Source organism: Macrobrachium nipponense, chromosome 6, assembly GCF_015104395.2.
Source record: "Macrobrachium nipponense isolate FS-2020 chromosome 6, ASM1510439v2, whole genome shotgun sequence".
NCBI lineage: Eukaryota > Metazoa > Arthropoda > Malacostraca > Decapoda > Palaemonidae > Macrobrachium > Macrobrachium nipponense.
The window spans coordinates 104657355-104684503 of NC_061108.1; the positions used below are offsets into that span (position 1 = coordinate 104657355).

At 46.4% G+C, this 27149-nt stretch overlaps 2 protein-coding genes across 2 annotated transcripts in view; both read right to left on the reverse strand.

Annotated features, from left to right (window-relative positions):
* Positions 1 to 17575, reverse strand: part of LOC135216815 (serine/threonine-protein kinase greatwall-like) — a 135599-nt gene extending 118024 nt beyond the window's left edge. The window contains 1 exon segment of the mRNA XM_064252313.1: positions 17402 to 17575. Coding sequence (XP_064108383.1) covers positions 17402 to 17476 — 75 coding nt within the window. The 5' untranslated portion in view covers positions 17477 to 17575.
* Positions 17576 to 18541: 966 nt separating this feature from the next.
* LOC135216602 (uncharacterized) lies at positions 18542 to 24901 on the reverse strand. Its single transcript, XM_064251982.1, has 8 exons — positions 24740 to 24901; positions 24107 to 24131; positions 22415 to 22545; positions 21828 to 21993; positions 21145 to 21230; positions 20085 to 20286; positions 19295 to 19473; positions 18542 to 18862 (listed from the first exon to the last, which is right to left on the reverse strand). The coding sequence occupies exons 1-8, from the start codon at positions 24899 to 24901 to the stop codon at positions 18809 to 18811; spliced, it is 1005 nt and encodes a 334-aa protein (XP_064108052.1). The 3' UTR covers positions 18542 to 18808.
* Between the last annotated feature and the right edge of the window lie 2248 nt (positions 24902 to 27149).

The window sequence follows — 27149 nt, forward strand, 5'->3', positions numbered from 1 at the left end:
AGAATCATCGGCAGCCAGCGTGGTACTGGCGGCCGGTCCAGGGGCGAGCTGCTGGAACAGCGGAAGTCTGGGGCAGGCAACAGAAGAAAAACACAGGCGGCGGCGGCATACCCCTCCTCGGTACGGCGGCGACCGGCCTAGAAGCGGCAGACGGCGTCACCGACACAGCATGGGGAGTGTAGACCAGCGGGGGGGGAAGCAGCATAAGCGGCCGTGAGGTTGTAGTGGAGACCACTCCAAGGTCACGCCCAGACCTCGCTAGACTCTGCAGCAGATCGTGGATGCTAGGCACGCCCCTGCAGCCGCAGTGGTCCATACCTGTCCAAGGTCGTCTCCCACGGCTGTAGCACCTGCGGTAGCACAGACAGATTAGTAAGAGGGGTTCCCTCACGCACGGGGGGGGAGACATGCCCCACCCCGAACGGAAGGAAGACCCCAAAAACAAAATACGAGGAAGCTGAGCGGGGGGGCAGGAAAGAAGACGAAGAATCGGATACCAAGGGAGTCGCGGAGAGCTTTCCGACGACTTCCTGGCAGACCTTCGCTTCCCCTACCCCGCACAGCAGTGAAAAGTAATATGAAAATGAAACAGAATACTGCACTTGCGATTCACTTCATAGAACTTAAAGAGGGAAAAATCAATTCCCGGTAAGAGCGGAAACTTGATCCATAATAATATGATGCTATCATAAATATATATGAAAATGAACAATACTGCACTTGCTATTTTCACTTTCACAGCAATAAATCGTAAGGATTAATTCCCGGGTAAGAGCGGAAATTGATCCAAAATTAAATTTGATGCAATTAATAAATGAAAATGAAAAGAAAACTGCATTGCGAATCCACTTTCATTGCATTCTATCATACAAAATAAGAGGCTCTTGCCGAGCGCAATCAAGCTCTCGGCAACGAACGCACAGGGCAAAAATATAATGAAAAAGAGTACTTACATCTTTCAATTCACACTTTCGCCCAAAATACATGACTCGGCGCGAGTGCGCCCGCCCTCGGCACCGAGAACATAATTCAAGGGTTCAATTCATGAAAAAGAGCGGAAATCGCCGTCTCTACGGCGATAGCTCCATGTTGATTCATAATTAAGTAATGAAAATGAAAACAGTGTACTTACAGTTTCATTTTCAAGTCAAACCAACCATTAGTAGAAAACACAATATAAACAAAGCATACGACGATGAAGCGGGCAGAGAGCGATGACGAACACGTCCTTCACACCCGCGGCCGAAAGCAAAAGTGATTCTTCACCTCTCGGGCGCGCGGGCGCGCGCACGATCGGACAAGCAGTTAACTACCGTTCTCCCCTTGTTCGAAGCTTACGACCGTCCCAGCTGCCGCTAGTTACCTTCCTATTGTTAAAGGACCGAGGGTTTGTATTACGTATCGGAACAAATTAATAATTCTCTTTATGGCAAACTATGTGAGTGTCTACCGATGATTTCGGTAGTTTCACTAGTATTTTCTTCGAAATTCGAAGCGAAATTCATTAAAAGTTAATAAAAGCGTATGTCGAACCAAAGACCAGTACTTCCCTGCAAAAGACAGCCCAGAAGATCGATGGCGATGAAACACGAAAATCAAATCAGGAGGAACCGTAAACGTATGTTTACAGTCCAAAACGATAGAGAAAAATCTGTCCTTAGAAGGTAATAGTTTCCTATTCCTGCCACCCAGCGGCAGGCCAGTAGATCACCTGACCTACCTACCTGTAGCGTGTGCCGCGAAATTCGAATTTCTATCGGGGACGACAGAGTCTATAGCTAAGATATATCTGACAGGGAAGTTGAATGTATGAAACCATCGATTACAAGGTAAAAATGATATTGTTATGATACAATAAAGTTTCATACATACTTACCTGGCAGATATATACATAGCTAAGACTCCGTCGTCCCCGACAGCAAAATTCAAATTTCGCGGCACACGCTGCAGGTAGGTCAGGTGATCTACCGTCCTGCCCTGGGTGGCAGGATTAGGAACCATTCCTGTTTTCTATCATATTTTTTCATCACAACCACTGTCTCCTTGCGGGGAGGCTGGGTGGGCCCTAATCGTATATATCTGCCAGGTAAGTATGTATGAAACTTTATTGTATCATAACAATATCATTTTCATACAATCAACTTACCTGTCAGATATATACATAGCTGATTGGCACCCTTCGGTGGAGGGTAAGAGACAGCTACTATATGGAATAGACAGGTAAACAACATATGTTGTAGGTATAAAATAAAAACCTTGGTTCCTACCTGATAGGTGGTAGACTTCGTGGGTGTTTGCCCAGTAGTCTGCATCACCTCAAGAAACTTTAGCGAGATATGTGATCTATGGCCAAGAGTTCTTGTGGGTCTGCCGAAGGGGTCTTATCCACTTACTCGGCAGAGCCTGAAAGGACTTTGTCAATGGGTGCTGATCCACTTATATGACAATACACCTTATGAAGGAGCGCAACACCGATCCCGATCACCTGATCCTAACACGAGGGTTCGCGCTCAAATTGGAAAGAGTTATCCCCACACTCCTTTCAAAAACCCCAATAATTTCACTAAGTTAAAAAACTTTAACTCAAAGTTAAGGATCAGTGTCGGCTCCTTATCCCAGTAACGTATCCGCAGAAACGTATAAACCAAAAGAGAAGGATCTCTCGTAGGTTAACTTGACATCCTTTGTGGTAATGAGAAGTCAACACAGAGTTGCCTCTACCGTACAACACAGCTATATGTCTTTATATGACTATTGTTATGTAAAGAACAAGAATTTGCAAAAGCGCGCACTTCCTGCGCTTAATTCTCAGCTGTTTGAAGGAATCAAGTCACTAATGAAGTGCTTAGGAGATCTCCATGTTTCAAAGAAGACCAGGGCTTTCTTGAAATGGATCTCACCCGACTGAAGCCTGAAGCCTGGCAGGAACCTCGCGCCTGGCTGGTGCTTCGCTCTTGGTTGGCGCCTAGCGCTTGTCTGGTACCTTTCGCTTGACTGGCGCCTCGCATCTGGATGACGCTTCGCGTCTTAGCTGGAGATTCGCGCCTAGAGCCTGGCTTGCGCCTGCCTGGCTGGCGCTTTGTGCCTGGCTGGCGCCTCGCGCCTGCCTGGAGCTTCGCGCCTGGCTGGCGCCTTGCGCCTGGCTGGCGTCTAGCTCCTGGTTGGAGTGGCGCCTTGCGCCTGCCTGGAGCTTCGCGGCTGGCTGGCACCTCGCGCCTGGCTGGCGTCTCGCGCCAGGTTGGCGCTTTTGTGCCTGCCTGGCGCCCGCAGCCTGGCTGGCGTCTCGCGCCAGGTTGGCGCTTTGTGCCTGCCTGGCGCCTTGCGCCTGCCTGGAGCTTCGCGCCTGGCTGGCGTCTCGCGCCCGGTTGGAGTGGCGCCTTGCGCCTGCCTGGAGCTTCGCCGCTGGCTGGTACCTCGCGCCTGCCTGGCGCCTCGCTCCTGCCTGGCGCCTCGCGCCTGGGTGGCTCCTCCCCACTTGCCGGAGCTTCGAGCTCGGTAGAGTCTCGAGGATGTCTGGCAATGTCCACATCGGACACTCTTATCTCGTCTATATGTTCGCATCTAGCGCCTCTGTGTCAGGTTGTAGGCCCGGTCTTTCTCCTCATCAGACAATGACAGTGTTCTTGGTTGGGGCTGTCTGCAGGTTTCTTCTTCCTTACTGACTGTGTCAGAAGGTCTTGAGTCGCCTTCTCAGTTAATGAACGAGAAATGTCCTTCACTACTGAGAAGGGAACAAAAAGTCAGACAAAGGCGAGTACAGAAGCGCTGCCCTCTGAGCGTGGGAGACCGCTTTGGTTAAAAAGACACTATATACTGTCCTCTTTTTAAGAAGACCTGCTCCAAACAAAAGAGGAGATCTCACCGAGCCATCCTGAACCGCTTTGTCTATACAAGACAAAATACACAGAAGGACTTCTGGTTCGAGTCCTTCAGAATCATGGGCTTTCTTGGACATCACCCCAAGGGACCAATCTAAGAAGTTGAAAACTTCCAATACATGAAAGAGTCCCTTGAGGAGATGGTCCAGTTCTGAAATGCCCCCAAGTTATACGGGCAGAGTTCAAACCTTGTCTACGTGAAGCGTCAACTAAGGTCGAAAAGTCCGCTTCTGACGGTAGACGGAAGAGAAATACCCCTATTCTCTCCCGCTTGATATCAAATGCCTCTTACCAGCTAGTCTCGCTGGAGGCATGCAGAAGACCGTTCTAACTAACACCTTCTTCAACTTCATCCAAGAGTCTAAAGACTGAAGAGCCCCTCTTCATCGAAATGGCGGGCTTCATTCTAAGAAAAAACGAAGATTTCTTCGTCTTTGCACTCGAGAAAAGAAGAGCGCGGAGAAGGAGGAGAGGCAGGAGTCAAAGTCGTCTCCATACTCCTCTAGAAGCAAGGCTGTCACAAAACATTATAGTTCGACAGTCTCCTCTCTTCCTTGAAAACTCCTCCTCCGAGTTTACTTCTAACTCGGGGTCTAGATGAGTCTCCGTTGCTAATTCAGTACGTCTTTCCTCTGGAGGAGGCAAACTCCTAAAAGGAGAGGGGCTAAGGGAATGATATTCCTTCCTCTTCCCCGCTTTTAATAGTCCTGGAAGGCGCCAAACAGCCCAGGCTTCTCTCCATAAATGGATGACGCTTCCCGCTTGGATGACGCTTCTAGTCAGCCAAGCGTCCTGGCTGACGCCTCCCGTTTGTGTGGCTGCTGACGTCTGGATGACGCCTCGCGCCTGGAAGACGCTTCGCTCTCAAAAGGCGTCCTAACTGGCGCCAAAATTTTGGTTGGAGCCTCGCGTCTAAAAGCAGCTTTAAAAGACTATTCATGTCTTGACGACGTCTCACGTCTCTCTGGCGTTTACGTGTCTTCCGTAAGATTCTCCCGATCTCGCTCTCGAAACCGAAGCCTCTGCGATATGTTGGAAGCTTCACGTCTGCATGACGCCTCTCGCTTCGCAGGGAGAGAGGACGAGACTTCTTGATTGGAAGCGCAACGTCCTTCCTACGAGGCGCTAACACTCCACCAAAGAGGCCAGTTGCTCTTGTACTGGCAAGATAATCTTCCTTGAAGCTTTTCCCACGTCATCTTCAATCGGGGGAGAAGAGGAAAAGGAAGCAGTCTATAGGAAGCCTGTTCGTCTCTCACAACTCTTCCCAATAAATGTTAAACATGTTAACAGTTATTATCGTCGATCGAGAAGGATCTCTTTGTTAACGCGAATAGGAGCGAGATTCTCGATGCTCTATGCAGATATGAGAGTGTCGTGGAAATGGCCTAAGTGATTAAACTGGGTAACGAAATCAGGAACGAATCTTGCCGTTACCGAGCTTGGTGTCCGAGAGTCTACTGGACTCCTAGGTTAATAACTCGCTAAAACGAGAAAATCTTGGATGGTGCTCTTGGCTCACTGCGCCAGGCTGGCGCTTCTGGCGCAAATTTTGCGCCAGGCTGGCGCTTCTGGAGCATTGCGCCAGGTTGGTACTTCTGGCGCGTTGCGCCAGACTGGCGCTTTCTTCTAATTCTTTTTATGTTATGTGCCAGAACAGCTTTGCCTTTATGGTACCCGACATCCTTTCACATGTTAATTCCGTTCTTAGTAGGAAAAAACTTTATATGCGTAGTATAGTCCATTCAGGGAAACAAGTTCTGTCCCAAAGAGAATGTTTCCCATCCGACTCATCCATCTTCTTCTGAGCAGGTACTCTAATAAGCTATGCTTTCGTAAGCCTGAGAGCATTACATAATATAATGTTCTGCTGCGATAGAATCCTTTAATAATGTTACCTACGGTAAACCGCATTGAAAGGTTTGTACTATCTCTCTTATTGAAAGCTTCTTAGCAAAAGGCATACAATATTTATTTATGTTAGCTTAATTATCCCCCTCAATCCGAGGTTAAGACCGCGATTGTATGGGAGAGATACGGAAAGTTATTCCCTCCCCGCAGGAGAGAGAGAGATTCGCCCGACCGCTCATGACTGACACCTACATGGTACTGACAGTAACTGGCATAGGCGTACTGCGTTGGTCTCAGGCTCTCAGCGAAAGCAGTCCCCGCTTACTCTTCCAGAGTTGCCACTACTCCAATTAATAAAGGAATTTAATAAAATTATTATCGAACTTCAGGAAGTTCTTATTAAAGCATATTTAAGCGAAACAAGACTTCGATAAATCTAGAAGCTAAGTAGGGTGTAGTCTTAAACAATCCCTTTAAGCGTAGTCCTTCCTAGGAAAGACGTAGAAGGATACTTGTAATTGAGTTGCACAGACAAAGAAAGTAACTACGGTATGTGTTTATGAATTGACCGTATCGTATTCTCATACAGCAGAAACTCTACTACCTTCTACTATCTTCGTCTTTTCGTTAATAGAACGATAGAAAGTATATATACATATTATAATATATATATCCTTAAGGAACGAAGTTAATCAAGGAACTCTTTAAATCTTCTGATTTCTTCATAAATCGCGGAAGAGACAGAATTCCTGTTCATCACTAGGGTTTACGGAAGGAAGTAGATATTTTCTATCCGCCATCATACCCAAACATCGATGAGATCTTATTAAGAAAACTCCCAAAGCTTCTTGCCTCCTAAAAACGAGGGAAGAGCATGGATGAAGGAGAGAGTCCGCATTGAGAGGAACTGCCTAACAAAGGAGTTTCTGAATAATGAAAAGGGGCTTCTCTTAGTATCAGAATCCTTCTGGACAAAAGCAACGGCCGCCTGTGCGACATCTTGCACATTTGCCAGGGGAAAGTTGTTCAAGTTAAAAATTCAAAGAGGAGTCTCGCGACTGACCTCTCTCTCTAAGAAGAGTTTTTGAAATCTTCTGACGCCTGGCGTCTGGATCCTTGCGCCTAGCGCCTAGCGTCTGGATAGTTCCGCGCGCCCTGGAATGTTCCGCACGCTAGAAAGGAGACTCGCTCCTGGAACGTTCCGCTTGCGTGGAAGGTCCCGTGCGCCCTAATAGATCCGAGCGCCTCTAGTCTTGTTATACGAGCCTCTTGCCAGAAAACGTTCAATGGAAGTATCCTTCTGATTGCCATTCTCCTATAAGGTTCCTTAGTTAAGCCGCCTGTTTTCTCTTTGAAGGCGCCTTGCGCCAAGAAAAAGTTTCTGGAAACGCGGCTCTCACTCTGTTGCTGGAACGCGGCTCGTTTATCTGCTGATGAACGAGGCTCGCGCTAGTCTGATGGAACGCGGCTCGCGCTAGTCTGTTGGAACGCGGCTCGCTGCTGCTGTTGGAACGTGGCTCGCGCTAGCTTGCTGGCTGGCTCTCAGCCTCTCGCTCAGTGAGTCAGTGTTCTCTTATTCAGAGAACGAGCCAGATCGTCCGAACTTCTAACATGTACATTCTTCGTCTTTTCGGATGTAAGATGAAGAAACGGAAGAACAGACGCACTTTTTAAAGGCTGCCTTTGCAATGGCTATCCCTGGCAGTCTGGGACGTTTTACAGATCCCGCCGAGGGAACGCGATCGGTGGGGATTCTCCATAACCTCCGTAAGGCTTTCGACTTTCCTTCTCCTCTGGGCTTGTGAGTTTGGAAGAGGTCTAGGCCTGAGAGCGAGACAGAGCCGATCGAACGCACCCTCTACTAATTAGGACGCCTTTCCAATGGCGAACTTGGCAGTCTGGGACGATCTACAGATCCTGCCGAGGGGACGCCTGATCGGTGGGGATTCTCCATAACCTCCGTAAGGCTTTCGACTTTCCTTCTCCTCTGGGTATGTAGCTTGGAAGAGGTCTAGGCTCCTGGGAGCGAAACAGAGCCGAACAGAACGCACCCTCTACTGCACTAACAGTAAAATCACTTCTTACCTTTCAATAGCTCGTATTTAGAGCTACCTTCCTTTGTCTTCAAATTGCAATATGAATTTGAAGATTCTGTGAAGTAAGAAGGAGATGAGGATACCACACTACTAGTAATGTTAATGCTCTAACTGCTCGTTAGTACGAGAGCTATATAAACTTCTAAAGGAAGCGTAACTATTCTTTCCTTACATCGTCAAGAAGGAAGTTAGCTCAATCAATTCTAACATTACTACACGTTATTATGAATAAATATTAAAATTTTCCTTCTTGCAAACTATGTGATTGTCTACCGAAAAGTTCGGTAGTTACACGTAAACAATTCTTCGAAATTTTCGACGCCAAAGTTATCAAAACAAATTAATATGCGTATGCCGAACCAAAGATCCAGTACTTCCCTGCAAAGATAGCCCAGAAGATCGATGGCGATGAAATCCAAAAATCAAGTCAGGAGGAACTGCAAACGTTGTTTACATTCCAAGCGACAGAAAAAATATGATAGAAAACAGGAATGGTTCCTAATCCTGCCACCCAGGGCAGGACGGTAGATCACCTGACCTACCTGCAGCGTGTGCCGCGAAATTTGAATTTCTTGTCGGGACGACGGAGTCTTAGCTATGTATATATCTGACAGGTAAGTTGATTGTATGAAAATGCATTTTAGTTCAAAACATGACCCCAGGAATAAGACATCTCATACTTTTACTAATACATATAGGCAACAAAATATTTTACTGTCTTGATTACAACTACAATCTTGAGTAATTATATGCGCAAATATTGTTCAAATGAGACCTGGGAAGGCTGGGAAGGCTGGGAAGGACGTGTCCACGAGTGTAAGCCCGGATTGTGCACGCGGCGATACCACGCCATATTGAATTTAAAAACTGCCTTGCACACATATTTTACAGACTTCACATGATTGCTTTACATCGTATGACAGTTTCATATATCTCATTTCATTGATAAAATATGACAATTTGTCCAAAATTGCATTTTTCCTAACTATACAAACCTGAGGTCCTTTTACAATAGGAAGGTACTAGCGGCAGCTGGATAGGTCGTAAGCTTTCGAACAAGGGGTTCGGTAGTTAACTGCTTGTCCGACAGGCGCGCGCTGCGCGACTGGGAGGATAAACAAATCACTTTTGCTTTGGCCCAAGCAAAAACTGCAGAGTGAGGGGTGGCATGAGGTGGGCTATGTGTAAAAGGACCTCAGGTTTGTATATGTTAGGAAAAATGCAATTTTGGACAAATTGTCATTTGTTCCGACACGGCATACAAACCTTCGGTCCTTTTACAATAGGAAGACTCACTTCTTGGTGGGAGGAATCTGAGTCTTTTGTGAACAGACTGGTGTTCGCCCAACCTTGGAAGCCTCCCTGGTCGTAAGAGCGAGGGAGGGATCCAAGCCTCTGTCCGATTGATCGGGGTGTGCACCGCAGGATCAATGGTCAGACCTCTGGACCGAGTACTAAGAGAGAGGCATGCGTATCTCTTCGTACCAGCAATGTAAGACTTGTTCCTGTACAGGAGCAAATATAAAGTCATGGGTTTGACTCTTGTAGGCATCCACTTCCCCCCCTTGTGTAGAAGGAAGTGGTGGATATTCTGCTCCTATCCCTAGTGAAAGGGATAGGATGGTGCTCTGTCATATAGCTCACCTGCATCGTCCTCATCCAGCGTAGTGACGACCATGGCCCTCTGCCCACAGGTAGAGGGGAAGGAAAAGTGGAAGAAGAGAGCCAGTCACTCACTCACTCACACATCCATCCACACAGTTACACCAGGACTCGATGCTGTTCAGCCTGCGAGGGTCTGGGTTAGCTACACAACTTGTTGAGCAGCCACCACGGGTCCCAAGGAAAATGTATCCAAGGACCTGTGGGCAATATCCCGAAGGTAGAAGGACGTAAAGGTAGTCTGGTTAGACCAGACCCCTGCCTTCAGGACCTGCGCCACGGAGAAGTTCTTACGGAACAGCCAACGACGGGCCAATACTTCTGACTTCGTGAGCTCTCGGACGGGACGTACGGATGTCGTCACTACCATCAGCCTCATACGCCCTCCTGATGACCTCACGCAGCCAGAAGAACAAAGACTGTTCTTGGATACCTCTTTCTTGGTACCCCGGTGCTAACGAAGAGGCGTCGACACTCAGGCCTGAGGTGTACGAGTTCTCTTCAGATAGCGCCGTAGCGCCCTCACAGGACAGAGCAGCATCTCATCCGCATCATTATCGGTGAAGTCCATTAGGGAGGGAATCGTGAATGACTCGAACCTGTCGTCAGGGACCGACGGTTTCTGAGTCTTCGCAACGAAGTTCGGGACGAAATCGAGCGTCACGGATCCCCATCCCTGGAGTGTCGTACATCATAGGAAAGACCATGAAGTTCCCCTACTCTCTTCGCCGATGCCAGGGCCAGCAAGAAGAGGGTCTTGAGGGTCAGATCCCTGTCTGACGACTCCCGGAGTGGCTCGAACGGCGCTCGAGTCAAACTCCTAAGGACGAGAGTCACATCCCACGCAGGGGGCCTGAGTTCCCTGGGTGGGCAAGACCTTTCGAAGCTCCTCATAAGCAAGGAAATCTCGAACGAGTTCGAGATGTCCATCCAACCCCCTCAGTTTCAGGACGAGCGCCAAGGCGGCTCTGTATCCTTTGACTGTGGGGACTGAGAGGAGCTTCTCAGGCGGCGAAGAAAAACGAGGAAATCCGCTACCTGCTGAAGAGTGGCCTCTGAGAGGAGATAGACCCCGTCTACGACACCAACCACAGAAGACGGCCCACTTCCCCTGGTACACAGCTGCAGAGGACTGACGGACGTTTCCAGCCATCTCTGTTGCTGCGCTACGAGAAAAGCCTCTCGTTCGCAAGAGATGGTGGATAACAGCCAGCCGTGAAGACGTAGGGACTGGACTGCTCGGTGGTACCGCTCGACGTGTGGCTGGGCGAGAAGGTTGTGCCAAGGGGGAATCTCTCTCGGTCTCCTGCGAGAAGAGCCAGCAGGTCCGGATACCAAATGGCCTGTGGCCACTTGGGAGCCACCAGGATCATCCTGAGATTCGGGGTGACCAGTGCTCGACTGATCACCTTGCGAATCAGGCTGAACGGGGGAAAGGCATAGGCGAAGAGGTTGTCCCACGGGTGTTGAGAGCGATCCTCTGCAGCTGCCCATGGGTCCGGCACGGCCGAGAAGAACACCTGGAGCTTCCTGTTGTGCCGGGTGGCGAACAGATCCACGACTGGTCGCCCCCCACAGGTCGAAGAGCCTTTCCGCCACGTCCTGGTGTAGAGACCATTCGGTCCCTATCACCTGATCCCGACTGGCTGGAGCGTGTCTGCTACTACATTCCTCTTCCCTGGAATGTAGCGTGCCGACAGCTCTATTGAGTGTGCCTGAGCCCACTCGTGCACCTGCCGAGTCAACTGGTACAACGGGAGAGACACTAGGCCCCCCTGTTTGTTGACGTAAGCCACCACCGTGGTGTGTCGCCCATCAACACCACTGAGTGTCCCATCAAGCGGTCCCTGAAACTCTTGGAGAGCGAGAAACGCTGCCTTGAGTTCCAGTACATTGATGTGAAGGTGCTTGTCGTTCTCGTCCCACACTCCTGAAGTCAGCAACTCCTCCAGGTGTGCGCCCCATCCCTCGGTCGATGCGTCTGAGAACAGCTGCTATGTCCGGGGGGGAGTGGGCGCAGAGGCACTCCTCTTAAGAGGTTCCTGTCGTCCAGCCACCAGGCTAGGTCCTGCCTCACCTCTGTGTCAGTGACACTGGAAAGCTTGGGGGATCCGTCGCCTGCGACCAACTCTCCTTAGTCTCCACTGAAGAGACCGCAGGTGAAGACGCCCGTGAGGGACTAACTTCTCGAGCGACGACAGGTGTCCGATCACGACTTGCCATCGCTGAGCTACCTGTTCCTGCCGAGACAGGAACTGGTTGGCTGCCTCCCTGAATCTGCTGATCCGCGAGTCTGCGGGGAAGACTCGCCCTGCTACCGTGTCGATCAGCATACCCAGGTACTTCATCCTCTGCTTGGGCTCGAGATCGGACTTCTCGAAGTTCACCACGATCCCCAGATCGTGGCAGAACTCGAGCAGTCGATCCCTGTCCTGTAGCAACTGCGAGCGGGAGCTCGCCAGGACTAACCAATCGTCGAGATACCTCATCAGACGTATCCCGTGCGAATGGGCCCAAGCAGACACCAGAGTGAACACTCGCGTGAACACCTGTGGGGCGGTTGAGAGACCGAAGCACAGTGCCCTGAACTGGTACACCGTCCCGTCGAGGATGAAGCGGAGGTACTTTCTGGAGGACTGATGAATGGGTATTTGGAAATACGCATCCTTCAGTCCACTGAAAGCATGAAATCGTTCTCCCTGATGTGGAGTCGAGCACTGAGCGTGCCGTCTCCATCGTGAACCGGGTCTGGCGAACAAACCGGTTCAGGGGAGAGAGATCTATCACCGGGCGCCAGCCTCCCGTAGACTTTTCCACCAGGAAGAGTCGACTGTAAAAGCCCGGTGACTGATCCGTGACGATCTCTACAGCTCTCTTGCTCAGCATGGTCTTTATCTCCTGTCTCAGTGCTACGTCCTTCGATGACCCTGGAACGTACGCCTGCTGTTGGACCGGGTTGGAGGTGAGGGTGGCCGAGATTCGAAGGGTAATAGATATCCCTCCCGAAGGACATCTACAATCCAGGTCTCGGCGCCGTAGCGCTGCCACGTTGCCCAATGGCTGGCCAGGCACCCCCCACCCCCCCACTTCCGGCAGCAGGTGAGGGGGAACGCCGTCCCTAGCGTTTCCCCCCTTTCTTCGACTTCTTCCCAGAGCCTCCACAGGGGGATGAGGAGGGCTGGGAGGAGGGCTGGTTACGGCTCCCCTTGCCAGAAGTCGAAGAAGACAGAGTCATTCCCCGGGGCGGGGGTTCGACACAGCAACCGTCTTAGCCGCCGAGGAAGCGCTAGCCGAGCTCTTAGACTTGGCCGCAGTCCGAGGCTGCCCAGAAGCCTTCGAGACTGCCTGGTGAACCAGACGGTCACTGTCGTCAGTGCGCCGTCTGTCCACCGCAGCGTCCACCATCTCTCCTGGGAAGAGAGACGTGGAACTCCGTAGAGGTCCGTTTCGAAGTCCCAACGCCGCTTCACGCCCGGCCGCCCTGGAAACCCGAGTAAGGACAGCGTCCCTTCGTCGGAGAAACCAGGTTGGCCCACAGGTTCACCGTCTGGTGGGCAAGGAAGGAGATGGCTCTTCCCCCAGACTGGCAAATTCTCCTGAAGGCCGAGTCATCTTCGGGAGAAATTCCCAACCCCCGGAGTTGGCTGCGACCTTAGATACTGTGAGGGACCACAGATCTAGCCAGGAGACGGCCTGGAAAGCTGCCATGGCGGTAGATTCCAGGCCGAGTGCCTCTTGCTGCGAGAACCACAGGTTCTCGGACAGGAGCTGTTGCAGAGACACACCCGGAGTCAGCCTAGCTAACTCCGGGTTCACCTGTTTGGGCGGCATCGGGTCCTCAGATGGCACGTAAAACCGCCGCTGTCGTAGCAGAGGAGGTGGAAGCAGCTTGCTCGACCTGCCAGACTTGAGCGAACCGTCTTGTCCGGAGACAAGCGATTCAACCTGGTCCAGCACTGAGTCCGCAAGCTCCGAACGCGGCAAACCCACCGTCGGTCTGGGTTCCCTCTTCGGGCCCCAGAACGACTCGAGCCGGGACGTGGGCTCGGATGGTGGGAGCGGCGATCCTTCCCCGAGGTCGTTGTGCTGACGAATCAGCGCAATAACCTCGGCAAAGTTCCTCTGGATCTCAGGCGTGACTGCATCCTGCGGAGTTGGACCGTCCAGTCCCTCAAACAGGAGCACCTCCCGAGACCCTCCTCCCTCAAGGAGAGGAGCAGCGACAGCCCCCTCTCGGTCTCCTCCAACCACCTGTGTGTACGACCTGGCTGGTCCGAGAACCGAGCCTGGTGCGTACGACGCGGTGTGGCGGGATCCTGAGGGGCGCACCCCTCGACGTCACTCCTCAATACCTCGCCCCTCCCGGTGTAACCCGAGGAGGTTGAAGGTATGGGAGAGGAAGACCTGACGCTCTCTCCTCGCTCGCTGGTAGAACCAGTGGGCTTGGAGGACTGCAGGCGATCGCCAACCCGCGGTGGCGATCGAGCTGCAGACCTAGTCGAGCCGTCTCGCTGTGGAGAACGGCTGGACCGAGAACAGCGGCCCCGGTCTCGTGTGTCAGAGGAGCTGGTGCTTGGTCGCCGTACCCGATCGCTCTCTGTGAGAGCGACGGTCAGGCGACCGGCGAGCTCCACTGTCACGGTGAGATCGGTTGCGTATCCTCACTGGCGTCAGTTCGCTGGTACCAGCCGTGGCTGGTGCCGGCGAACGAGGCGGGGACCTCTTCCCAGCCTCAGCCCGTGGTCCGGTACATGGACCGTCCCGACCGTCCGACCCGTGGGTAGCCAGCTGCTCGCCGCGAGAGCGAGAGCTGGCCTGGTGAGAGTCGCGTGAGCGGCTGTCACCAGTCTTCCGCTCCGTGCCGTGAACCTGACGCTGAGCGGACTCAGAGGTCTGGTTCCTGGCTGCACGGTCGCTGGTAGGCGACCGTACACTCGGTACCTCTCGCGAACGAGCGGCCGAGCCGGACCCTGCTGCTGTGGCCGAACCACTAACAGCAGGTGAGGAAGTGCCGGTGTTAGCCGGCACCCCTCTGGTCCCCGTAGTCTTCTTCCTTGCGGAGAAGAGACGGGTCCTGCTCCCGAAGGAGCAGGGCGACCAGCGGAAGAACCCCCCGTCTCACCAGAGCGAGACGGGCCCTTAGAAGTTCCCGAAGGAGACTTCTTAGGGGGGGGGGGGGAGGCGACCTTCTTCTTCTTCGGCGGGGGAGCCTTAGAAGAAGAAGGGGAAGAGGCGGCAGACGACGACGACGACGAAGAAGACGATGAAGACGACGACGACACCTTCCTCCTCTTCTTCTTCTTCTTCTTCGTCAACCTCCTCAGGACCGACGTCAGATCTGTCATCCAGGACGGAGCCGGGGCTGCTGTTGCCGAAGCAACAGGGCCCGGACGTACCTGTCCGAACAGACCCGCATCGGGAGCAGCGGCGCCAGGAACAGGAACAACATCAGCAGGTGCGAACATCACAGGAACGGCAGACGAGACAGCAGGAGCAGGTACAGGTACAGCAGCGGTGGTCACGGCAGGTACAGCAGACTGTGTGGGCGGTACAGGTGGTCGAACCAGCGGCACAGACATCCTAGGTACCGGTGGGAGGTCCAGGGGCGAGCTCTTCGGGCACATGAAGTCCGGTCGCGGCAGCACGGCAAACCCAGGTGGCGGCATCACACTCCCCCGAGTTACGGCGACTGGCCCCTGCACCGATGTAGTGGGTGTTACCGAGACCGCGTGCTGGGTGTACACCAGGTGAGGAGGTGAAGCATAGCCAGGGGTTGTAAGGGTCGTGGTGGTGGTCGTGACCGTTGCATGGGTGACCGCCACGGAGCCAGCGAGATGATAGAGCAGCCCCTGGACACTCGGCACGCCCTGCAGCCCCAACGATGCCCACACCTGTCCGAGGTCATCCTTCGCGGCAACCGCACCTGAGGAGGCAAAAGTCGGGTGATTAGAAGGATCCTCTACCCGTTCGCGCGAAGACGAACGGATAGAGGACCCAGAGTACAACTCTACGTCAGGGTATCTAGCGCCCTCCTCCACACTCGACACGTCAGGAGAGGAGAAGGACCTAGACACCCCCCCCGAAGGGGAAGGCGCGAGACGTGGAAGTTGAGCGGGCGGCAGGAAAGAAGACGAAGTGTCCGTCACCAAAGGAGTCGCGGGAGAGCTCTCCGACGACTCCTTTGCCGGCCTTCGCTTCTTCCTGCCCTCATACAAAGTCCACTGCGCCTCCGACCAATCAATACACACATCACAGGGCTCGGCTCGGGTGCATTCGCGCCCCCGACACCGAGCACACAAAATATGAGGGTCAATCTCCGGGAACGATCTGAACTTCCCGCATTTACGCCCTTCGATACCCGGGCAAAGTCTCCGTGGGGTAGCGAGGCGAGGAGATTCCATCATAATCAATAATTGAAGGCAGCAATTAATATGAAAAAAGAGAATAATTGTACTTACAATAGCTCTTTCATACACAATTACAACCAAATACTCAGAAAGCAAACGACGAGAAGCGGGCAGAGAGCGTCGAACAACACGTCCATCCACTGCGAGGCCGAAAGCAAAAGTGATTTGTTTACCTCCCAGTCGCGCGCTGCGCGCCTGTCGGACAAGCAGTTAACTACCGAACCCCTTGTTCGAAAGCTTACGACCTATCCAGCTGCCGCTAGTACCTTCCTATTGTAAAAGGACCGAAGGTTTGTATGCCGTGTCGGAACAATTCAATCTTTTGAATGGTTTGCTTAAATATTGAATTGTATTGTTGTTTCATAAATTAAATATAGTGAAAAAAAGTGACCATCTGACAGATCAATATCCGCACAGCGGTGCTTTACCCTAACATTGAATAGCTTTTCTTTTCTCCCTACTCTGCTTATTACAGGGAAAAGTAACCTCGATAGCCAATGTGCAGCCTGTAGTGTACTACCCAGGTAGCTATTCTGTTAGCTCATACTAGAGAGGATATGGACCCGCCTATGGAAGTAGTTTACCCTAGCCCTAGCTATTACTAGGTAGCTACCTACCTAGGTATTTTACATAGGCTAGGTAGGCTAGATAGGTATACCTGGGGATTATCTTGAAATTGGTAAAATTTTAAAGGAGAGTAGAGGTCTTTAGCTCCGTTTCTCACCAACAAGTTGCGACTGATGCCCATCTCCGACGTCAGGACGCGTTATAATGTACTTTTTTTGGGATTGTTCACGTTGATCGTACATGGTCCACTCTTGTACCCTGCGGTTTTTTACCCTACTTCGAAAGGAGAGTAGAGGTCATTAGCTCCGTTTCTCACCAACAACAAATCGCGACTGATGCCCATCTCCGGTGTCAGGACGCGTTATAATGTACTTTTTTTTGGGGTGGTACACATTGATCGTACACGGTCCACCCCTATACCATGCGGTGTTTTACCCTACTATAGGTACTCTGTTTTTTTTTCATCTGTCCACCCGCCTGTGGTGTTTTTGTATGGTAACATTGCGTCCCGGGCTTGATAGTTATGCTATGTGTAAGTTTTAGGTAAATAAAAGGATATCTCGGTGTACATTTGCAACTGAAAAGTGTTTTACCTAATAATTTACTGCATGCGAATTACACCGTTAATATTCGAAACAGGATATTATTATAATCGTTGAATGTAACTATCTAAAGCCTGGGACGCAGTGTTACCATACATAAACACCACAGGCGGATGGGCAGATGGAAAAAAAGAGTATAGTAGGTTACGTTAGGTTAGGTTAGTGTGTTAACTTATATGACGCATGCGCAATCCACAGCCGTACCAATATCTATCGCGATCAGTATACGGCTGCCGTACCAACAGCCTGTGCCTTTAAATTACGCCTACTCTCCTAGCTCTACATGACTAGTCTAAGTCTTAAGCTACTTAGGTAACTAAATTTAACCTAATGATTACCTTTTTCGCCACCGATCCTTGATCGCTATCGTTTCGAAGCACTGAATCCATGTTTTTACGTTCATGGACATCCATTATAATTTTAATGATTTCACTTTAACTGATAACATTCCTTCCCATAACCATATCCGTTTTTAAATTTTCCTGTCCTATCCTGTTTGTTTACAATATCTTGGGCGTAGCATTTTTAAGAACTCCAAATGGGTTCATACTTACGACAAAAAACAATGAAATACGGAAAACAAATTGATTTTAGTAATATATGTTATGAGTTACACGTTATTAAATTAATAAAGCTTATAATACACATAAATATGTATTGAAATGTCTATAAAGATGTATGTACTATGTACTGAACATTCGTGTGTAATTTCGTGAGTTTGTAGGCTGACGGCTAACCTCTGTAACGGCTCTTCAAATTTTGCTTCCTTTGTAAATACAATTACTTGATGGTGACTATTTATGTACATAAAATTACTTAATGGTAATTCTTTATTACCAGTAATCTCACTCTTTGGTAAAAATAATATAAAAACTAAAAAATGCCCGCTTAACTATTCGCAAGTTGAACTTTATCTATCAAAATATAGAACGAATTAGCCACGACAATTCTTTCTCACACAATCAAGTCTGCATAAACAAATTTAAATAAATTATATTAATTTTTGTCGGTTTAACTTGCACGGCTGCAAACATCGGTCTTTACTTAACTTACGATAGCGTTTAGATCTATAACGTATTATGGTTCATTCTTTCGTCAAAACGTCCTATCAAAATCCTCGATAAGATTTTTAGCTGTCAGACTGTGGCCGTGTACATATTTGATTTTTTTTTTTTTTTTTTTGGGGGGGGGGACATTTTGTTTTATTATTCGATGTTTGCAAGCATGAAACATCAGGCGACATATTACGATGAACACTATAGGGGCAGCCACAAACCAATGAATCTTTAATGTCGTTGTTTAAGTCTGAGGAACTAAATAGCTTATAGTTCTTTTGTGCCTTCATATTTATTTTCTATTCGATTTCATGGACGTTTCTGTGGTTTTAAAAAGTGGAAGGTGAGTGGGACACATATTAAACACTTAAAATGTTTTTATTACATCCTGTCGAGCAACTTAACCATAATACTTGCAGGATTTTGAGGTTAAAGGGATCATTCCACGCGATTTATTTTAATTGGTTCTATTGACATCATCTGGCCAGCCAAGCTTTTACCAAACGCTGTACTTTCGTGATATTTCAAGGAAGCGCTGATGGTGTCTTTTGTCCTTAATTTCTTAGATACAAAGAAAAACTAAACTTAAATTAAAAGGAGGTATTCCGAGAGCTCGATACAATGCCAATGTGTTTGACTAGGTTTCTTATTTCCAGATGTACTATTCGAGATGTCTTGATGGGTAAGGGCTTAGAAGGGGTCATCAGCTATATCGCTCTTGTGGCATCCGCAAGTCGTGCACACCTGAAATGCAAAAATCATCTATGATTAATGCTTACGGAAATACATGAACATATCAGCATAACACGGAATTGGCAACTCTTTAGAGTTCTTTGACTACATCAGTAATTAAAAAATCGTTTTCCCTAATCTGAAGTCTTGCTGATAGAATATTTTAAACACAAACAATAAGTTTTATAGATAAAATAAGAGTCATGTCTTGTGCCATTCAGCTACTCAATTAGCTACTTCTCAGGCCTCCTTGAGATGTACAGCTATTTGCACATATCCTTAAAGTGTGTTGCCAATTGGAATCTTTAATGGAAATGGCATTTATGATACGCCCAATCCTCTTGAATCTAGCATAGATCATAATGAGTTTCAAAAGGCATGGGGAGTGACTAGAGCGAAGTTCTCCTTGAAGACACCTTTCAACACCTGATTTCAGCGAGTTACCTGCAGGAAAGACCCTGTGCAGCCGACGAGCGAGCAGAGATCCCAGTCGTCCCTGTAGGTAGGAGCCAGGATGCCACTCCAGTGGTCAGTTCCAGGGTCAGTCATCCAAGGCTCACCCGTCCCATCTCTCTTGAGCTCCACCAGGTTGTACCAAGTTCGCATCCAGTGGTCAGGATGACCTGACGAAAGCAAGATAAGTCTTTTAAGGGGGAGTTATTGTGCCATAAGGATTATATTTGATCGGTGTAAGTAACCTAATTCTCATGGATGACTCACCATGGATGGTATTCACCCAAGTAGCTGTAAACTGTCTTTAACTGGATTAAATGGAACAAGAAAGTGAACCAAATCGAAAAACTATTTATAAAATATATTTGGCTTTTCTTGCAGTAACTTGGCGAGGCTTGTAGCCAAGCACATATGAAATTACAGAAAACGCTAAGTAATCAAGCTAAACTAGATTCCTGTTCAGTAGACTTTAGATTGTTTCCAGTAAGTAGAAGAGATTTAACTGGCTGAGGGTGAGCGTTTACATCCTGACATTATTAAAGAGATTATTGAATTAGGTAGTTTTTAAACAGCAAATATATAAATTCCATTTATCATGTCAATTCAAACCTTTTTTTATATATATTACACATGCCTGTTATTCCTAAGATTTACATCTTGCAAAGCTATCAAGTTAATGCAGCCAAACTGCATTACATTAGTACCTTTTCGAAAAGTCTAACTTATACGTACACACCTAAGTTGTTTTCAAAACCCAAAATTATGCAGTGGGAAAACAGACCTGGGTTTCTGGTATCTTCGAAGTAGCAGCAGGTGTCAGTGCCACCATCGTCGTGATAGAAGCCGTGACTAGCGCGTCCTACGTAAGCCACGGGGTGGGTGTCTTCATTGACGCTGTAGCGACCGGGAATACGGGTGTACCATCCGTGCTTCTGACCGAACATGACCTCGTGCATGTGGGCATGAGTTTGCCAAAGGCGAACCTAAGATCAACAAGAAGAAAATTAATAAATCTAAGTTTCAGAGTTGCCGTTGCAACGGCAAGGACGCGACCACATGATCAAACTGAATAGGTAGAGAAGTTAATATTTATGAGATAAACACGCCAGGTTAAACAGTCACCTTTACTTGCCAAAATAAGTCACTTGGCCGAGATGTCGTATGGATAACTAGATATACCGAAAAGTTCCCCAAAATTTTGTACAGAAAGATCGATCCTGACAAACCAGCTACGAACCATAGGCCAAACTCTCAACTATGTAAATTTACTAAGTATTGGGGATGGCAAATTTTCTCTCAGATGAACATATTACACCTGGCTTTTGTCTCTTTTCTAAAGAGAACGGGATTTATCAAGGTCATCTGAAAGTATAAACCAAAGTCTATATAGACCTTGGTATAAGCACGTGGGTATAAGCTACCAACGCGCCACGGTGGGATGGGGTGTGGCGAGTAAACAAAGTGAAAGTAGTTTTAAAATTCTTACCATACATTTTTTTTGCACAATTTTGGGACATTTTGAAAATTACTAACGTCCACATTCTCATATTGCTGGGAACTACATTGATCATATATTTATATAACAGAAGATCAGCCTGTTAGGGGAAAAAACATTTAATAAAAATTTCAACTTCAAGAAACTTAATGGATGGTTATTATTAATGTTTTGGGTCTAGGAAGCCCCTTTCACCATCTCTGATGTATTTGTTATAGTTCAATAATACAATGCAAAAGCTGCATTGATTAGTTTTGAGTCTGCCTTTCCCTCAGGAGCACTCTCACCCCGCAGGGGTTTCCCCTCGGAGAATTCCTACCATGGATTTCCTGCAGTTGCCACATACCTTGACGACAATGAATTCCCACCAGGCGTCCCGCTCTCCGGAGACCCCATCGCATTTGTGGTTGTATCCATAAAAGTTCCAATAGGCTGAAAGTGGATAAAAATTGCAAGTCAAAGATTTGATTTATGTTCATTGTACATTATATGCTTTGTTCAGATGCAATAATTCAAATTATCGCATTTTATATCGACACAACGTGAAAGGACCTTGAATAAATCGTGAACCCCACGGGTTTTAACCCAGTATGTTTCCACCTTTGCGGCGTGTTTAGTACAAGGCCGTTATGGATGACTGTAACAAGATGAACACAAGACTGTAAATATCATAAAGATAATGCTTTAGGAAAGATCCCACTGAAGCTATCAAAGCTTTAAAAGGATGATATTTCTAGGAGTCTTTGGACATGATCTAGAATTTCCTCTAGTTCGGTTTTAATACTGCACAATATCTTTAGATATGGGATGTATACTATTTTTCCTTCATTAAGTCTCCTCCAGAAGTGCACAAGCAGAGATTGTTTGTATGTATGAATATACGTGTAAATCCAAGTGCTTGTGCACTCACTAGGTCATTATACATGGGACAAAGAAAGAAAACGAAAAACAAACTCACCAAGTACAATGCTTAAGCATTAACATCTTCACCTGTTTTGTGGCGCTCCAGCAACGATGGCTGTCACTTACCAATATGGAGGTGATCACCACACACTTGGGCGTGCCAGTAAGTCGGGATGTCTCCCTCCTGGACAGAAGTGTAGTTCATGTTGCAGACCCTCGACCATTCGCCGGCATCGCGCAGGTCATAGTACTCAGCCGCATCTCCAGGGAAGCAATAGTCATCGATGCCTTCCTGTATAGAAGAGAAAGGAATATAGAATTTAGGCTTGAAGATCAAGATATAATATGTTCGGGTTACCAAGGGACCTTCTGTCTGGGTCGCATCATCTTCCTTTAGCCTACACTTAGGAACCTGCAGTTATCGAATGATCAAAACCTAGATACTTTAATAATAATAATAATAATAATAATAATAATAATAATAATAATAATAATAATAATAATAATAATAATAATAATAATAGCAAACAGTTCACCATTTGACGAGAATCATAAATAACATTCCCTTACAGTTCCCTGGAAGCAAAACAATGTCATTAATCCTGAGACTTTACCTTACTAGTAAACCAATCAGGTGAGAATTTTCTGCTATAAATACCACCGTTGGTATTACTGCGACTGGTGATCACAATATCAAGAACAGTGGTACTTACAATCTTGTGGAATCTGAGGAACGGAGCGTGTCTTATGGCGAATTCCTCGTACGGATTTTCTGAGAAGTAGTCGTCCAAGTAACCCTCTTGAAAGTAGTCATCCTCATCGTAATTCTCCTCCCCTGTTGCTCCTGTAAAGAAGAATGAGAAGGTTTCCATAGAGATACTTGGTTGACGGGTTAACCCTAAATGAGCTCAGATTGCAGGAGAAAGCTTGGGAGCCAAACATTCCTGAATGTTTTCTGAATCTTTAATCTGTCTGTCTGTCCGTCTGCTTTTTTTTTTTTTTTTTTTTTTTTTTTTACAGAGTGGCTCTCTCCCCTTTAAGGAACAGTTTATCACGATACATTTTACTCGTACTAACCATGTCCTCTTCATCAGAATATTACTACTTGACCGGCTTTTAAGGAGATAAAGTCTACTATTTTTAAGAGTACACTCATGCATACTTTTTATTTCTCCTTTGTCTATTTAACTTTTGTATTTCATTTATCCGTTACGTTACCTGTACTTAATTGTACATATTTTTCTCTAGGGTCTGTGGGACTTCATTTCTTCAAGCAAATAGTCGTTTGGTATTTTGTATGAGAAAGACTTATGTCTTGGGGCAGTATCTACAGTTGCTTCAGATATATTGATAGTTGTTATAATGCCATATAGAGAGCTGTTTCATGGTAAATGCGATAACTATTTCAGAGGGAATAATTCTAGTTATTTCAGAATGATATCGATAACTGTCTCAGAAAAATACTGAGATAAGTTATTATTCAATCATTGTTAAAGCAGGGCGAATATTATCGACGGACTTCTAATCTTACAGATCATTTGACTTGGAATGCATGATTACACTTTTTGAAAATATGTGCACATTCTCATGGGACAAACTAAAAAAGGTTATTAATTACTGGGCAAAATTGCAAAGAATATGATTTATGAAGAAAGAGGAACACAGAGAATAATAAGCCTCTTAAAATACAATGACATATAACAAATCGATAAACTGTCAAAACTGCAGATTAGTAAATCGAACCATTTATACAGATAAGCACCAACGCTTCTGTATCCCTTCAAAGCTTCTGGCATATTTTGTAGCACAGCCTTGAGCACCGAGAAGGGAAAAAGAAATGCACAGACCTAATGCCAAAAGAAGCACCAGCAAGAGCCGATGCCCCGTCATCTGTCAGAGAAGACGAGATCGAGATTTGTCGACAATTTTCTGAATGGAAGCCTCCTCCTCCTCTCCTTAACCTTGCTGTTTCCCAGGCGGCTGACGGCAAACTGCGGCTTGCCTCTCACTGCTCTCAGTATGACCCCACCTAACCTTCGAATTCCCAAGTAAAGATTCACCAATAAAATTCAGACTACCGAAACAACCGGTTAGATTTCAGATAAAGTCCAGAAAAACTGCAGGTGTCCAAGGATGAAATGTACCGATAGGAGGAAGAATGTATTTTTCTCAATCAAAGAGAATATTTTTCTTTTTTCTTTTTTCCCAGGGACAGTAGCCCTACATTTATCAGTGACGATGACCGTCTTTATGCTCAAAACTAACATTTCTGAATAGTTACCGAGTGGTCTTATCTCTGGGAACGTTACCATGTGTTAATATGGCTGGCTGATGGTGATCGTCGTCGAAGCTTCGAAAGAATGGTTACCATTCTTGTGTTATTTAACAATATAATCGTTACTTACCTGGGTTTGTCAACTGTAGTTGAGCCTGAAAGTTTCGAATTGAGCAAAAAAGGTAATCTCATTTCCTTGAAGCCTCATCTTAAAAACCAATTCAGAGGGGACTTTTAAGGTGTTGTAGACACCCTTATAGGCCCCCCGAGTCATAACTGCACAGATTTTGTCCTTCCTAAAGGTACCACAAAATCTACAATCATAAAAATCTTTGTGATTTAAACGCGATTGATTTAGAACTGGCATACCCATAAATCTCAACCTGTAGTGGAGATATAGGCCTAAACTTGTGTTTTTAAAACTCGTTCCTGGAGCTAAGCAATCGATCCTAGATACGATCTTGCTGTCAGATAATCAAAGAACGAGTGCAAAGAGGCCCCTTCAGATTAAGGAGAGGAACCAAATGCAATATGTGATCCAAGTCCACTGAGTTTGGAAAATAATGAATATCAAAATACGATGAACTTACCAACCCACGATACCAATCTTAAAAAAAAAAGATATTGATCTCGAAGCGGCAGAAAGAAGACGAATAGCTCTTCTTTTGTAATAACCGAGAATTCATTGTAACAAACTAAACTTTATGAAAAGGATCATTTTTGTCATATCATTTCAGCATAATGACTGGATATTACCCCGTACCCTAAAAATGTCCTGTGAAGACCCATCACCTGTGGGGCAGATGAAATAAACTGTCACAGCATTATACACAGCTTGGAAGTCATGACATTCCCTACGTTTGTCATTTTCCATAAAGAACAGAGATGAGCTGATGGTTATCTTGACATATGGCTGGTCTCTCATGGCTATGGTAGGGGTTGACAACCTATTTACGGATAAGTAACGTCAGAGGCTTGAATTGGTGCTGTGTTTAGTCTGTTTGTCCATTATCCATATTGATTTTACAAATAAGGGAACACACGCATCCAAACACTTGCACGTTATAGTGAGCGTAGAGTAAATAGAATCAAGCACCCATGCTCTCTCTCTCTCTCTAAATATATTATAATATATATATATATATATATATATATATATATAGAGAGAGAGAGAGAGAGAGAGAGCGAGAGAGAGAGAGAGAGAGAGCTAGCGTGTTTGTTTGTACCTAGTTACTGTACGGTCACTGTAATGAGCAAGCGTTCGGATGTTTGCGTGTTACACACACACACACACACACACACACACACACACACACACACACACACACATATATATATATATATATATATATATATATATATATATATATATATATATATATATACATACATGCATACTTAGATATACACATTTGGACGGAAAACGATACATAATTACACATGAAAATTTCCTGAAACGAGTGTAAATACAATATGTGAAATATTTGTAGTGTAAATAAGGGAATTTTTATTTTTTAACACATATGTTTTATTTTCGAAGATAAACAAAACGTACAAATCCCAAAGTGCTTGACACGTAATCCCTGAGAGTTGACGTTCTACGAGCTGGCGTCGCGAAAACTATGGTCGTCAATGTTTGATAGTTATTCGCTATGAGAGCTTTCCAGCAGGGCATGAGAATGAGCTGATGTTTATCTTGACATACGGTTGGCCTCTCATCGCTATTGTAGGGTTATCCAACCTCTTTACGATAATGTGGTGTCAGATGCCTGAATTGGCAATTTGTTCTGTTTGTTGATGAATTATCAAAATCAACATTAAACATCAAATTCTGTCTAATTTTGGCAAAGAACGAAAGATGTCATTAAAAGCAGAACTGAAAAGTTATAAGGATTTTAATTTGAATCTTTGTAATACTACTTCAACTGATAATTTGGGGAAATTTCAAACCAAAAGCAATATCAAATTTCTCATAAAGCAGCAATAAACATGAATGTTTTCTACTTATTTTTACATTTTCACTTTATTCATCAGATTAATGACGATTAAATTGCGTACACACACACTTATATACATATATATATATATATATATATATATATATATATATATATATATATATATATATATATATATATATATAATACGTGAAACCAATAGGAACTATGCAGATTATACTGTTTTATGCTTGTCGAGAGTATTTTCTAAAGGACACGCTGAATTCGTCTACATATCGTTTCATTCGAGCAAACTTCTTAAGAGTAATGGCGTACCGTGCTTACTTTCTTCCTATTTATTTCGGAAAGTCGGCCCTTGGAAGAAATATTCCGACCGCAACATCCTTCCAGCACACAAGCATGACCAGAACCTTTATCGCCGCACGGGCACATTTTCCTGCATCATTTAGCATCTCGTCGCCCTAGACCAAACAGACATAAAAGGACTGTCTTATCCCCATGAACTAGCATCACAAATTATCCTTCACTGGTGACGGAAAAGCATCACAAATTATCCCTCACTGGTGACTGAAATTAAATGATCTAGGTTCTCGCTTGAATTATACTGGTGTAACGAACGCAACAGATTTGATTGTACGCGTGAAAAATAATTTTTGTTAATCCTGTCCTTTAAAAGCACGAGAAACGCGTATCCTAGTGCATCGGGAATGAAATACTATGACAAATGAGTATTCGCTGTTTGTTTTTGAATGAGTTTGGTTTTTCCTTTAACGGTTACAACTTGTAAATAAGATTAATATTGATCTCAAAAACAATTTCTACGGGGTAGTAGAGGGTCAAAAGCCTATGCTGGCTAACGACAGCTCAATCTAAAACAACAACATCAGTGTTAAGTGGTGTACGCCAATGGATGATAGATGGCACAAGCTTGGATGCATGCCAAATAGTGGACATTAGCTTTCAGCCACATTACACGCTTAGGAGAATAACAGTAATGAACCATACACTGAGACTAGGCTATCTTTGTGACTGGTACAAGATTGGGGATGACGAGCCTGCCAATATCGAGAAGAAATACTTGATTTCCCTTAGCCCACGGCCTACTAATGTGTCCATAGTCAACTCCTCTTGGACAAATATACAACCTTCTTTATACCACACGAACAAAAGTAGTTACACGTGACCTCACTCATAGACACTACTGCAGATCTCCTT